The sequence below is a fragment of the Argiope bruennichi genome, chromosome 9, assembly GCF_947563725.1.
Source record: "Argiope bruennichi chromosome 9, qqArgBrue1.1, whole genome shotgun sequence".
Taxonomy (NCBI): domain Eukaryota; kingdom Metazoa; phylum Arthropoda; class Arachnida; order Araneae; family Araneidae; genus Argiope; species Argiope bruennichi.
This window is the reverse complement of record NC_079159.1, coordinates 50,427,078-50,442,598: the sequence shown is the minus strand read 5'-3', so window position 1 is coordinate 50,442,598 and position 15,521 is coordinate 50,427,078. Positions and strand designations below refer to the sequence as shown.

At 30.6% G+C, this 15,521-nt stretch overlaps 1 protein-coding gene across 2 annotated transcripts in view; it reads left to right on the top strand.

Moving 5' to 3' along the window:
• Positions 1–15,521, top strand: part of LOC129983845 (protein outspread-like) — a 168,115-nt gene that overhangs the window by 35,978 nt on the left and 116,616 nt on the right. For both annotated transcript variants that reach the window (XM_056093505.1, XM_056093504.1), the window contains exon 2: positions 2,490–2,622. In XM_056093505.1, coding sequence (XP_055949480.1) covers positions 2,503–2,622 — 120 coding nt within the window. In that variant the 5' untranslated portion in view covers positions 2,490–2,502. The remainder of the gene's footprint in view (positions 1–2,489; positions 2,623–15,521) is intronic.

Here is a 15,521-nt window from a genome sequence, read left to right as displayed (position 1 = left end):
ATAATGTATTTCTTAAACTATCTGTAAAATTTTAAGCTAATCGTATAATAAGCCTCTAAATAGAAGATTTTTGTTTTATAATCGTATAAGCCATTTTTTCCAATTTTTTAAGAAACTTTTGCCATTTATCGGGTATATTTTGGTTTCATAGATATTTTTCAATCTTTTTTATGCAAATATTTAAAAAAAATATAACTATTTTCGAACATTTTTCAAAAAAATTCATCCCGAATGTAATCACATACTTTAAACTTTTCCTAATCTTGACTTGTGAAAATTTTCCCTAGAAATTACGATTCCATTCTTGTTCTTAAAAAAAATCTATCGCTTCCTTAAAATTGTAAAGGGAAGAAGATTATGATTAATTGAAACAAAACCATTTTTAAAGTGTCAGTTGTCAAATTTTCATGATTAAGGTAATTTTCTCCTTATTTTTGTTGATAAATATTTGATATCCAGAAAAAATAAGGCAATACGAAGACTTTCATAATTTCAATATTATTCTCGACTATGTCCCGAGTTCCATCAGTACTACCATTAATGGTAAGTACTGCCATTAATGTTTAACACTGTCCAAAATGTAAGATTAATAATAGGAATTCTCAATTCAAGGTCTTCATCAACTCCTAATTTTGTTTGAAACTGGCCAAATACTCGCATTTTGATGAAAACTGTGGATTTCAAGGATTCTTAAAGTTAATTTAATGTTCTCATGATAATATCTAGGAATTTCTAAGAATTTTCTATGTTTTTTTATGTGAGTATTAATTGCCATTATTTCTAGTTTATGTCACCTCCATTCTGATTATAATAGAAACTTTAAAAACAGAGACGCTCTGTAGTATTAAAAGACAAAATGAATTTTTATCGTCAATTTCGCTTTCCAAGGGAAAAAATAAATGCCAAAAATAAATAAATTACCGTTCTTTTTGCTTCAAAAAACATGGAATAAATAACGATAAAAAAAAGATGCCGAATCGTATATTTTAATAGAAAATTCTTTTTAATGTGAAGCAGTTATCAGCATCTGTTAGTTTAATTTTTTTAATGTAATTATAATGTCAACTTATTCATTTATGAATAAGTTGGAACTTTTCGTTTTTTTATATAACACCTCAGAACTTTTTTAACTTACCATCAGTTCTCGCAGAATTGTTTTTTTAAATATCTGCAGATATTTATCGTTTGCAAAAAGTATTTTATTTTTTTAAAAAAAAGCGTAATATTTCGCATCCACAAATGTAATCTTTCTTTAACTTATTATTCTTCGTTAACTGGATTTAATTTTAAAAATTTAGAATCTATTCAAAAACTTATTTCTACCAGTAATCATGACTATATTATATTTTTATTTTCTTTTTACTCTGGGTTTTTTTTTCTTCAAAACCTATTAAAGTTTCATTTATCTGGTTTGATAAAAATTTTGAACTCAATGACTGGAATTTCGAGATATTTTGCTAATTTTTATATACCTTCTACATAATGAAAATAACTAAACAATGTTTTCATTATTTCGGAAAATTGGCTAATTTTTATTCAATTCCAGGCTGTTATTTCCAAAGAGAATTTTGTAAAAAGTCCTATTTTCTTTTCAAAATAGTCTATTATTATTATTGGCTGTTTGTAATTTGAAAAGCCTTATTATGAACATGAGAAAAATAACAGTTCTATTAAAGTGATGGATAGTATATCGAGAATTTGAAGTCGGAATTCCAGTTGCACATTGATCGTTTCCTGTGTTATAGGCTATTGTGTATCGATGTTTTCATTTGTTGATTCACTATTCTAGTTTATACCTCAGTCTGTTGATGGAATAAATAAGTTTTAAAATTCCTAATAATTTAAAAGAAAGCCATTCAAGTCATTGGCACTAAAATGGATCAAATCATACTTGTGGTCTTATTTTACATAAAAATAGAAAGTCGCATGGTACTATTGGCTGGAATTCCTCACGATTTATAGTACTGCGGTGGCCTGGAGGTAAGTTCTCGGCCTCGGACTCACCGGATTTCAGGTTCGAGGTCCGATTTCACTGTAGAACCGTCGTGTAAGCGTGTCTGGTGCACGCTAAATCCGTCGGAGCCAAACGTCCTCCCGCTATCGTTGTGCGGAAGTTTGGAGTGGAAGTTGCCAGCGCAAGTGTCGTCCTCGTCATCTGACCTCACTTCAAAATTACGAGGCCGTCCTAAAATAGCCCTGGTGCTGCTTTAAAAATGGGACTTTAATTTAAATAAACTAAATCCTCACGACTTAAATTAAGAACATAATAAACGATCATTAAACTTCGTTTAAACGATCATTTTCAATGCATTTTTTGATTATATCAAATTTAGCATTTGATGAATTTAAAGTTAAAAAAAACTCGGAATATATCAAGTTTTCGAACAAAAAAATTTTAATGATTGGAATTTATTTGTACTTAATTCCTTTTGTCCATAGAAATATCGTTAATTTTGTGTATAATAATATTTAATCATTTTTTTTTTCAGATTCTTTGGAATAATGTCAGCTCTGAAATCGGACTGTCGCAAATTTTCTCCAAATGTATTTAACAAAACCAAGTGCCAAAACTGTTTCCGAACCAAAGATGCCCACTCGGCTGAAGCGCTGGAAAACAACAGAGTGAGTACTTGACATCATGCATATATATATTTTTTTTCTTCTGAAAAATCCAGGCAGAAATAATGGTTACAACAGTTATGAATATTCGCTATGTCACCAGATTGCATTGCCTGTTTTACAATGGAGTTCCAGCATAGGACACCAGTTATAACGCTAATTTACTAAGTGAGATAGATTGTCCAATTATGAATTATGATAAATTACTAAATGTTGGGTATCCTGGTGGCACAAGAACTGACTTTCTTACCCAGAATAACTATTTTAATAAATATTAATTTAAATTTCTATAAAATACATCTATGTTGTCTATCTGTTGAGTTTCCGCTTCTCGCACGTGTCTGCACTTGTCCATATCCGTAAAAGAATCTAAAGATAGGAGATGTTAGCCATCTGATGGAATGGCGGATAGTTATATTCGTGACATGAATACAGAAAATTTGTGATGAAATAACTACTAACGATTGTTTGATACTCTAACTGTGAAAAATTCATGCAAGATGTTCTAGTTTATAGAAATCAAAGTTAATGGGATGTATTAAAAAAAATAAACAGCCGAAATTGAGTTTCAGTTTCATTATTTCATTAGCATGGACTTAATTTTCGTGGAGTAACTCACGGGATGCAGATAAAGTGAACCGCGCCAACTCGGGGAACCCTAGTTGCCAATGGGGGAAAATACCAGTATAAAATATGATATGTATAACAACAATGAAAACGATTTGAGTTTTATTTAAGCAATGAAATATACTATTGCAAAATTAAAAAAAATGATATGAAATAAATATATGATACGAAAAAATATACTACAGTAAAAAAAATAGATATTATTGCATATAATATAATATTAAAATGATGTAAAAATCAATTTTTTTACTGTAAGATAAATGATGTAAAAATCAATTTTTTTGCTGTAAGATAAATGATGTAAGAATCATTTTCGTACTGTGCACGATAACTTTAATTTATGAAATTATCTTCGGAAAAACATCAAAATTTCGCTTAATTTTAAATTAAAATTTCAAAAAAAAAAAAAAACTCTTTGAGGGGGCAAATTTTTTTCTCGTAAAATATATTTGTGCCATATTTGATAACTCTGGGTCAAAAGAGTCTCTAGAGTACTACCATATGTAGATACACACACATTCATTTTTTTTAGTATTAGAGATGTAAACACAGAGTAAGTTTGTCATATAATTCAAGGTTTACTTACTTTTTAGATAGGATACGTTGTCTGTTATGCGACTGCGCCATCATATGAAGTTATTAAATCTGTGTTTGACGAAAAAATTATGTCAATTACATCAAACAAAACTTAATTGCGCATCAAAAAAAAATGGAAAAGCAAATGTTTATTTTTGCTCTACTGCTCATGTAGTATTTCTAAATTTTTACAATATTTTAATAAATTTTGTACATGACTTGCTAAAAAAAATCTAGTAGCTGTAGATACATGTAGGCAATTTTTTTATTATATTATAATAACCTAATATATAAAAATGAATTTTTGTTCGTATTTTATGCGCTGCCTTATTGTTTATCCGATTGCGATAAAACTTTGTAAATTTATTGCTTTGAACCTAGAAAATCCAGGTTTTTCACATTGCATATTGTATGTTGGATGCTCAGGAGTCAGGCAGCTTAGAAGTTTGTTTTTGCTGAAGACGGAAAAACAAAAAAATATTTTCTACCCTAGAGCACTTAAATAATAAAGTTTAAAAAAAGAATAAATATTATGTATACTTCTCCTTTATGCATCATTCAATTTCAATGACTGTATTCATTGTCGACAAGAAAATAAATCTTTCTATCTTTCCTAATTAAACAGATAGCTATTTCTAAACAATATTTCTTCTGCGGCAGCAACGCGTCAAGTGCCAGCTAGCCATCTAATAAAATTCAGGTAAAACTCTGACATCAGTAAAAAAATATGGATGATGAAATAGATGAATTCCAGTTTCATCTTTTAAAAAAATAAAACTAATAAATGCAGAGGTCATCTTGTGAATTTTAAATAGGAAGATTTGCCAACTGCAAATTTTTTTAGTTAAAATTCACGCACAATGTAAATTCTGCGGCTTTGACCGATATTGCATTTAAATTGCGTAAGATCGTCTTATTTGGGTTAATTTTGATGCAGGAAATGGAAATGATATTACTAAAGGTTTTGACCTGCATATTGTTGGTTGTGACGATATAAAGGCAGCTACGCTAAATGTAGGGAGTCGATGCATAATCACGTGTTAAACGCTCTAAAGTGTTCATTGAATTCAAATTTGAAATTCATTTAATTTTTTTATATTTTTTACCTATTACAGGTTATTCTGCAAAGATTTGAAATCTTTGCTTCTAGCATAAGCTTGGCATCTTATCAATGCAATCATTAGAAGTTAAAAAAAATCTCTTGGCATGCTGGAAGGCAAAGATAGATTCCTTTACATCTAATTTATTATCTGGCAACATAAATTGTTGATGTTAGATGCAGTCAAAATCAGGGCTTGAAAATCGCTTTTCAGTCCCTAACTCCTAAGATATTGCAGTTATCGAAAAGCTTTAAATGCAAAAGTTGTTCGTCTTAATGCGGCACTAATTTGGCTACTTTAATTTATTTTTCTATCTTCAATAATAAGGAAGTTATAGCGAAATGAAAATTTCAACCCCCTCCCCCCGCCATTTCTACCCTCTTTGAGCTGGATGAGCCATTTGCGAACTCGTCCGAGACATTTACATTTCTGACAATATATTCCAAGTCAGTTAAAATCCGGACAAAATTATTCTAATTATTCTGTTCATAAGATAACATGGGCAAAGTGTTATACGCATATATATATATATATAATAAACTTTTGAGCAAAGGGTGGTTTTGGGTTCTAGGGACCATGATAAGTAAATAAAACTCACCAATTTTTTCCGGAGTCTTGTCATGAGGACCATTGTAATAGGTAGTCTTTCTGTAGGAATCTGCCAGAAAAAAAAATTAAATAAGCAAAAATAAATTAAAATTTTTTATGCGTGTGAAGTAGCAAAAACAAAATTGGAAAAAAAAAGGACAAAAATGAAGTGGTGAAATAAATGAAGAAATGACAGCGACAATCCTGAGATAAAAAAATACAAACTTAATACGATTGCATGGCGGCAGGAAATTTTCAAGTGTTATCAACTTGAGTACGGCCTTCCTATCTAAGAACTTACAGTACTGTGTAAACCTTGTGCCCAAACAAGTCTTTGCTTTTGTTTATGTTAAAAAAATTACAGTTAAATGTTTGTATTTATCAGTATTAAGAAAATTGCAATTAAATATATATTTTTATCAATATTAACTAACTTATAAATGATACAACCAATTAAAATTATGTCTTGCATTACTAAAATGATTGAATTATTATAATAATGCTAAACTCGCTATGAAGTGGCAAAATATTAAAATCATTGAAATGAAATTAAAAAATAAAAATCTTAATATAAACATAATTGTTTATGATTTTAAAATACATTATGTCTTATCCGAACAACGCTTCCTACCGTAATTGCGTAACAAACAAATTTACCAGCACACGAAATGTTGAAGTGTAATTGAGTTGAAATAGGATTTTTCCATTTAGCCAGCACCTCTTTTACTGTTAGAAACAACTGTTTAGTGTTTCCCATTATATTGGCCCATTGAAATTAAACAAAATAGGAGAAATTTTTTTTTATATATATATATCTTTAAAATTTGAACAAATATTTGACTTCAAGTACTGAGAACCGAAAAGTTTGCCCCTTTACTCTCCCCACCCTAAATATTCGAAAATGTTAAACTGTTTTATATTGCTTTTAAAACAAGTAATAATTTTCTTAAATATTAGTAATTATTTATACTATGCATTTAATACCTTAGATTAAAATACCTTATCCGATATAGGTTTTTTTTGGTAATAATATATTTTATATATAAATATCAATAATATATGAAATTCTTTTAGTGATAAATATATTTTATTTAAGGATTTTATTTTACTAAGAATTCACAATTCTTTAGGCGTGATAAAACATTTACAATAAACCTTAATATACATTTTTTTTTAAATTTAAAAATCTATAAGTCCATATACAAGTTATTCATATTTAAGCTCTTTTGCTTCCCTCCCCCCTCCAAAATGTATTTCTTTGCTGGCTGTTGAAGTTAAATATTCAGCGAAATGTGACATGAAAAAAAAGTAGCATTAACAGTATATTAATGCGAATATATTTGCAATAATTAAATTATAACCTCTTTATGGAGTAAATTAATACAATTAATATCTAAATTTTATTTGACTTCTTTATTGTTTTAATTAATTTCTTAGTAAATAAATCTTGTGAAGATCCACGGGTTACTGAAATATTATCTGTAATTCAATTTAAGCCTTAGTTTGACTTAAAAATTTTCAAAAACTACCTGCCAAGATTGCACACCCTTGGCGGGAAACGCCTGCTTTTGAATTACAGGAGCACTCTAATAATTTAGATCACTTTAAATAGACAATTCCGCTATCGATTCGAGGGTCGATGTCAAAATGGACTAAGTATGCATTGGTCACACCCGCCTGCCTTACTCACAAACATTTTATGTTTGATGAGAGAGAGCCCTGATTTGCGCTGACTACAAAGTTAATCCTACAGTTTTATAGTATATTTTAATTTAATGTTATAAATTTCATTTTCATCGTATGTCCTTTGTCGATTCATCGTCCTTATAAATACGTGATTTAATGGGAGAACATCTTCACCGGATTATCTTTGAATTTTTAACAGCTATCAATATTATTCATTTTAATATAAATATCATTTTTTTAAAATGTCTGGAAATATTTATCCACATTTGCAGCTTGCAAAGTTTTGAAATTCTTATGCTGTTTTATAGATGTATTTTAATTATATACAAAAATCGTTTTTACGTTTTAACTTGCATTTCTATTATTGTTTGTATTTTAACTATCATTGCTTCATTTGCTAATAAATTTATGACGAATATACATAATGCAGCATGGTCAGTTATGATTCTTGCGCCAAAAATAAATTAATAAAGGAAATAAATAAATTCTAAAATCCACTTCACTCCCCAAACAAAATCTTTCTAAATAAAAAATTAAATGATAGCAAAACGGGTAATATTGACTGAAATGATCAAACAGTCATATTTTTATACACTTTGTTAGTATTCTAAATGTAAACAATATTGATTTTGAAATCGTTACATTAATACGTTATATGCAAATATTGGTGTTTTTTTCCCTTACAAACCAACTTTTCTTGCGATTCTACTGCAGCCTGACAAATCTGTGGATAACTTAGTTAAGATAAGATGAAGTTGGCTAACTTAGTCATTTTGTGCTGTAAGATAAATTAGAATCATTTTTATACTTTAAACTGCATAACTTTAATTTCGAAAGTTATCTTTAATTTTCAATTAATTAATATTACAAACAAACAAAAAAAATCTCCCCGAGGTTCACAGCTTTACATTCTAAAATATATTTGTGCTATGTTTAGTAGTTCTAGGTCAAAAGAGTCTATAGAGGACTACCATATAGATGCGCAATCTTTAATTTTTACTAGTAGAAGAGATGTAAAAACAGAGTAGGTAACTGGCGGATGCGTAGTCTATCTTGTAGTTCAAGGTCTGTTATGCAACTCTGCCATTATATGAAGTTATTAAATCTGTGTTTGAAGCAAAAATTGTTATATCAATCATATGAAACAAAACTAAACTAAACTAAACATTAAAAAAAAATCTGGAAAAGCAAATGTTCATTGCAAAACAAAAATTCAATTAAAAAAAATGGAAAAGCAGTAGCAAGTTATCCTTATAGCGACGAGATTTCAATTGAACTATAGAACGAAGGATCCATGATTACGTATTTCCAATTCGGTAATAAATTCTGATTATCAATAACGAAAAAAAAAATGTCTTGGAAAGGGAAATATTGTATAATCAGATCGTGTTGCAAAAAATAAGATTTTCATCTTCTAAAAAAATATGATCGATGAAAATAAGATCTTTATTGGAATAACAGCAATGTTTCTGTACGCTTAAATCAAATGTTGTTTATTAATTTTTTTGATATCTAAAGAATCAAGTTAATGATCGAACAATCAACATATTAGTTGATAGAATAAATCATCAATCAAGAAACGCTTCTTTGTCTTGAGAAACTTCAAGACAAAGAATCAAACGCTTTAAAATATTATTCAATTAAGGAAATTGACATCATTTATTATTAAGGATTTGACATAATTTATTTATTTTTCGATATCTAAGAAAGAATACAATCAAGCAAACAACAAATTATTTGATAGAATCAATCATCAATCAATTAAAAAGTTATAATGCAAAGAATCAAATGGTTTAACATATCACAATTAAAGGAATGAATGTGCGAAACATGATAAAATTAGGCTCACTTATCAGTATAATCTAAAGATGGCTTTTGTGACAAGCACACCTATTAATGATACGTTTAGAGTTGCAGTCAAATTTTTTGAAACTCTCCCTGGTACTGAGGGATTGTTTTATTGCTGTTTGACATAAAGATATTTGTACTTTCCCAGAAATCTTCTTTTGTTAAAAATCTCTCTCATCAATCAATTAAAAAGTTATAATGCAAAGAATCAAATGGTTTAACATATCACAATTAAAGGAATGAATGTGCGAAACATGATAAAATTAGGCTCACTTATCAGTATAATCTAAAGATGGCTTTTGTGACAAGCACACCTATTAATGATACGTTTAGAGTTGCAGTCAAATTTTTTGAAACTCTCCCTGGTACTGAGGGATTGTTTTATTGCTGTTTGACATAAAGATATTTGTACTTTCCCAGAAATCTTCTTTTGTTAAAAATCTCTCTTTGCAAACGTTGAAATCAGACAATTGTTTTAAAACTTTTGACTTATAAAAACAAATTTTTCAACTTCAACGATCGAAAGCCGCTGATGTGGTTAAAATGTGAAAAATTCCAGATTCCGCACTTTAACGGAGCAAATCAATTATTCTGCAAATTAGCTAGGTAATGTGCACATTCACGGCCTTCGAGCTTTAACGCTAATATATATATATATATAATTGCGTAAAAAAAGTTTACAAAATTTGTACCTTTAACGTTTGTATCCTTAGTAAAATAAAAAAAAAATATCTTATTGTATTAATACTACATAATATCTCGAAATTTCTTCGAATAAGAATCTAAACGAAGCAAAACCATTAAGAAAGGCGCGGATTCATTTCATAATTTTTAACTCCATATGGGTTTTAGATAAAAAGCGGACTCTAACACACCATTTTGGCTCTTTTTACACTCACTCTTTACGTCTTCGTCGAACCCCTTCCTAATTTACGAGGACCACACCGCATTTAAACGATATAAAAACTCTTCAACATCAAAAGAAAAAGTAAGAAGAGACCCGTTCGGAAAAACCGTAAACGCAAGACATGAACCAAACCCTACACTTCCGCTGTCCCGGCTTCCGTTTTTCTCTTTCCAGCCGAACTTTTTTTTTTTTTTTTTTAAAAAAGGTTATTTATTGCGAACTCACGCAACACTGGCTTCGAGCCGTGTTTATTTTTTATTGAATTTCTTTTCTACTTCGGTTCAGAGCTTGTTTATATATTCGACTGACCGCAAGAAGGGAAACTTAAACTGTTGCTGCTGCTGGAAGCGGTTAGAATGTCGCTCTTTGCCTTTTTCGGGCTTACACCGGTGTCCCATTAGCAGAAGGCAAGAGGGTTGTTGACCTGACGCATTAGAACCGATCAGGCTTTTCGGTTACTTTTTTTAATATTTCTTTTTCATTCCCCTCCGTTGACCAAAGGGCAGATATCGTGAGTGGACGAACGCGAACTGGGAAGAAAAACATACGTGTCTCGCATTCTAGATGGCGAACATTCTTCATAAGAGTTAAAATGTTCGTATTATTTGTACCTCCTGGTTATGGTACCTGTTGCTTTTCCCAATAATATTGGGTATGGCTAATTAGAAAGAGAATGTTAACCCTCCGGCTGTCATCTAATGTTTATTGCATACAATAGTGTTGATGGCTTATTGGTGGTATGCCAATAATCTGCAATGACTTGGAAAGTTATTTACTCCAGGAAGTGTTGTGTACCGCATTTCTGTGAATTTAAGACCAGTCTTGTGATGAATTTTACTCCGTACCAGGGCAGGAGTAAGGTCTGTTAGGGACTCTTAGGCTATGCGAGTTTCGGAGCCTCCTTTCTCCTACAAATAACTACAAATCAATCAATTTCTTTGTTGTTGTTGATTTTAAATTAAAAATTGTATAAGCAGTTTTTAAGAGGCAAATATTGTGAAAAAATGAAATAACCAAACATTTCATTGCTGATCACATTGAAAATTGGTGGCACAAAATACAAATTAACAAAAAATACGCCATTTTTTTGAGATTTTCCAAAATACAAAGTGAAAGTTTGAACTAAGTTGATCAAGTTAATTTGAAAATTTCAAAAGCAAATATTAAGAAATATATTCCGAAATTTAAGTAATATTTCATTTTTATTTGAATATGTTCTAGATCATGATTCTTGCAAATAAAGTGAAAGTGCAAAATTGGATTAACCTAAAAAATGCTATAATGAAAAATCTCGGGGCCACAAAAAAGTGCGAGTGTCTAGGCCCTTTACCTATTTTGCATATCTTGTAATCCAGCCTTGGTTCTAGGAGATCCATGAAGGCTTATTTTCAAGAACATTTTGTTTGTATATTCTGAATTATTTAATGATAGATGCATATAAGTAAAGTAGTCGAAAAACATTTTTAGAATACTTTATCACTGATCCTTGAAACCTTTATTTTTAATTGCTATTTTAATAGCAATTAAAAATAAAGTAATTCATCATTTTTCTTTGATGATAAAAATACCTTGAAATCTATTAAGAAACTAGAAATAAGACAATTACAATACCATAAGAAAACTAGAAAAGGCCAGATTTTGTATACTTTTGAAAAAATGACAAATTTTAACTTGAAGAACAAAGATTACTTTAAAAAAAAGATCTGGAAAGTTATTTGCTTCAGGTAGTTATGTAATTGACCTGAGCTAGGAAGAGTCATAAGTGAAAATAAGACTAGCATTTTTGGTGAATTTTGCTCCAGAAGATCTACTAAAGCTTGCTTTCAAGGATTTCTTGTTTGTGAACATGTACTCTGCCTTATCAAATCAAAGATATGTGTAGGAATTTAAAAAATAAATCCTTTGAAATCGGTCTTTACAATACAAAATAATGATTGAAAATTAAATAATCCATAATCTTCCTTTGATGATTAAATATTTTGAAACCTAACTAACTAGAAACTTTTGAAGTAAGACATTGGGACATTAAAAATTAAAAAATGTCTGATCTTTAGACCTTTAAAAATGCCAAAAGGTAGCTTGAATAACAAAGGTAATATTTTTAAATTATCTAAAAGTTGATATCGTTGATGCATTAATTGCATTTTAACTGAAAACTAGTTCGGTGAATCCTGCAGAACGTTTTTGGAAATGATGGATGTTCTGCTCTTCAGTATTATGTGATGGTCGGAATTTTAACAAAATATCACCATCTCCGATTTCGGGTTCATTATATGAAGAATTCAAGTCTATTATATTCTAGGACGTTTGCAAGTTAGGACAAAGACGTTATCAAGTCTATTTGTTAGTACCTCGTATTAGTAGCTTGTACCAATACGTCTTTTTTTTCCTTTGAATATTTTCTTTTAATATAAACTGTAAATTATTCAAACTTCCATAATCTACTGTGCTCAGTATGAGTATCTGCAAGAAATTTTACACATAAAAAAAGACACGCACACACAAAATTTTCAATTACTTTTTTTTCATCTTTATCCATTTTACACAATTTTAACACTAGTACTAATCAGTAAGTGGCGCTGTCTAAGTCTTATTCCCTTAAGTTAAATTTTAATCAATTTTCCAATTTTTTTTAACTCTAATAGTTACTACCATCACTGGATATAACGTTTTCTTTTATAATTTTTATAATCATTCTGTGAAATTCGATATTAAAACTAACTAACCAAAATTGAAAATTTATTTCATTCATTCTTTGCTTATACACCATACTTGCCAAGAATATAAGTTTGAATTTTGATGTATTTCTTTAAATTAAAAACATTTTAGTAGTTTTAACTAATTCTATTTCATTGTTTGCTAAGAAATTGAAAGACATTCATAAGGCTGCATTGTAAAGTATGTTTACAGAAATCCTAATTTGTGTTCCATGTTTTAGTAATTAGTAGAAAATAACTGTAGAAATTTATGAACAGTTTTAAGAATAATATCGCTTAATAGAATAATAGAGCTTAAAGTTTTGGGGCGATTTTTTTTTTTGCCAAATATAACCCTGATAATTTTTATGGTAACCTTAAGCCATTTGTTACCATTTCTTATAACTATCTAAGATGGCAGATTTTCGATGATTGGCACTATGTTATCGCATTTGGCGAGATACTGAACTTAAATCTAGGTATGTAAAGCAACTGCCTTTGATTAGATTCCTAATAACATCCCGGGCACAATACTACAATTGTATTGCTACAAATTAATTATTTTGTGGAGAAATGTAAATGAATGCTTTTTTTTTTTTTTTTTTCATTCTGAGAAAGTGTGAATCCATTTGTTTATATTTGAAAATTATAAATAGCAATGGGAATTTCCGTTCAACTAATTGCTGAGTTGTTGCATCTTGTGAGCTTAGCCTAATTATATTTATCTGCATTAATCCATATTTCGTTAGTTTACAGTTACTGAAGTTAATATTATTGACTCCAAATCCGACGTCCTGGCCTAGGGGTAGCGCGCCTAGTGAGCTAGGCGTTCCGGGTTCGAGTCCTGTTTCGGGCATGGTTGTTCTCTTCCTTGTGTTCTTTCTGTGAGGTGCGTGAATGAGCCCCCCTGTAGAAAGGGGTTGTGCAAGCGAGTGTGTGTGTGTGCTATATTCATTTGAGCTAGAAGTCAAACTTCTGCCCTCGGGTGCTCAGGGGTCTTTACCCTCAGAATCTACTGTGCAAAAATTTGGCTTAAATAGTCACACGACAAAAAAAAAAAATGACTCCACTGTAAATTAAATGGGGAAGTTTCTAACGTAATACTCTTTTTTAATTTAATAACATTAAGTCATAAATATTTAATACTAGCCGCCTTTGTGATGACTTGATACCCTGGAGTTATTAATTATATAAAAATTCTATTGAATCTTTTAATGGTTTTTCAGCAGCGTTAACAAATTTTGATGCATATGTAATTCGCATTATTTTAGAAGGTTTCCAGTTATATATATATTGTGCTATATGCGTTTATTATTTGTCATTTCACCTACGATTCGAAGTTTAATTAAGCGGGAAGATATTAAACTTGAGCTAATCCGATAATGTACTTGATAAATCGGAAAACGTTTGTAAAAAAAAGAATTAACACTGAAATTTGTATGCACTATATACAGTGTGGTCGAAAAAAAAATTCCCCTATATATGAAACCCTAGCGGCCTATCGGCTCAACTAATCGAACCAAAATTTCAGACATGGTTGTTTGAAGTTATGCGCTGGAGATGGTGATGATTCTAAACAACGCAGAACTTACGATTACGGTTACAGTGAGAGAATTTTGAAATTTTCAAATGACAACACCCACTTTTTCCTTGCGCAAATTGATCGGCGTATTGAAAAACCACAAATGGCATTGGAACGATTAGCGTGTGACGAAAATTGCCGCCGTAAAGCATATGCAAAGAAGAGCATTATAAAGGAATAATGACAACACAGAGAGGAAAGAGAAATTTTTTTTTTAATTGGAATGGAAAGTTATAATTACAGGTTTTCAACGTGTTCATCTTCGCAGGCGACAACGCATTGCATTCGGGAGATTGTGGACAACAATGCCGAACGTGACATGAAAGGAGGAATCTGCATAACTTCATGTGTTATCGCATCTTGCTATTCTGACTCAGGTGCAGAATTCCGTTATTCCTGAATTCCAGCAACGAAATGTCATTAGGGACATTGTATGAATGCAAGATGTAGCTCCTCCACACGTCGCCCAATGTGTTCGACCAGTGCTGCAACAACACTTTGCTGATAGAGTCATCTCTAGTAACTTTGCAGTTTCGTGGCCACCGCGATCCCCCGACTCACTCCTATGGATTTCTGGTTCAGGGGTTATCTGAAATCTAAGGTGTACACGCCTGGTCCACGAGATGTGTCAGAATTGCAAGATGTCATAACACGTGAAGTTATGCAGATTCCTCCTTTCATGTCACGTTCGGCATTGTTGTCCACAATCTCCCGAATGCAATGCGTTGTCGCCTGCGAAAATGAACACGTTAAAAACCTGTAATTATAACCATCCATTCCAATAAAAACTTTTTTTTTCTCTTTCCTCTCTGTGTTGTCATTATTCCTTTATAATACTCTTCTTTGCAAATGCTTTACGGCGACAATTTTCGTCACACGCTAATCGTTCCAACGCCATTTGTGGTTTTTCAATACGCGGATCAATTTGCGCAAGGAAAAAGTGGGTGTTGCCATTCTAAAATTTCAAAATTCTCTCACTGTAACCGTAATCGTGAACTCTGTGTTGTTTAGACTCATCACTATCTCCAGCGCATATCTTCAAACAACCATGTCTGAAATTTTGGGTTCGATTGGTTGAGCGGATAGGCCGCTAGGGTTTCTTTCATATATAGGGGAATTTTGTTTGTTTTTTTGACCACCCTGTATATAAAATATCACATGTTTTACTTGATATATCAGAGGATTATTCTGAAAAAAATTTCTCTAACTTAATAAAAATATACAGCGTATTACAGTAAGAAAACAAAACGCTTATCTAAAAGATCTATTATATAAAAATGTTTTAAAAAATT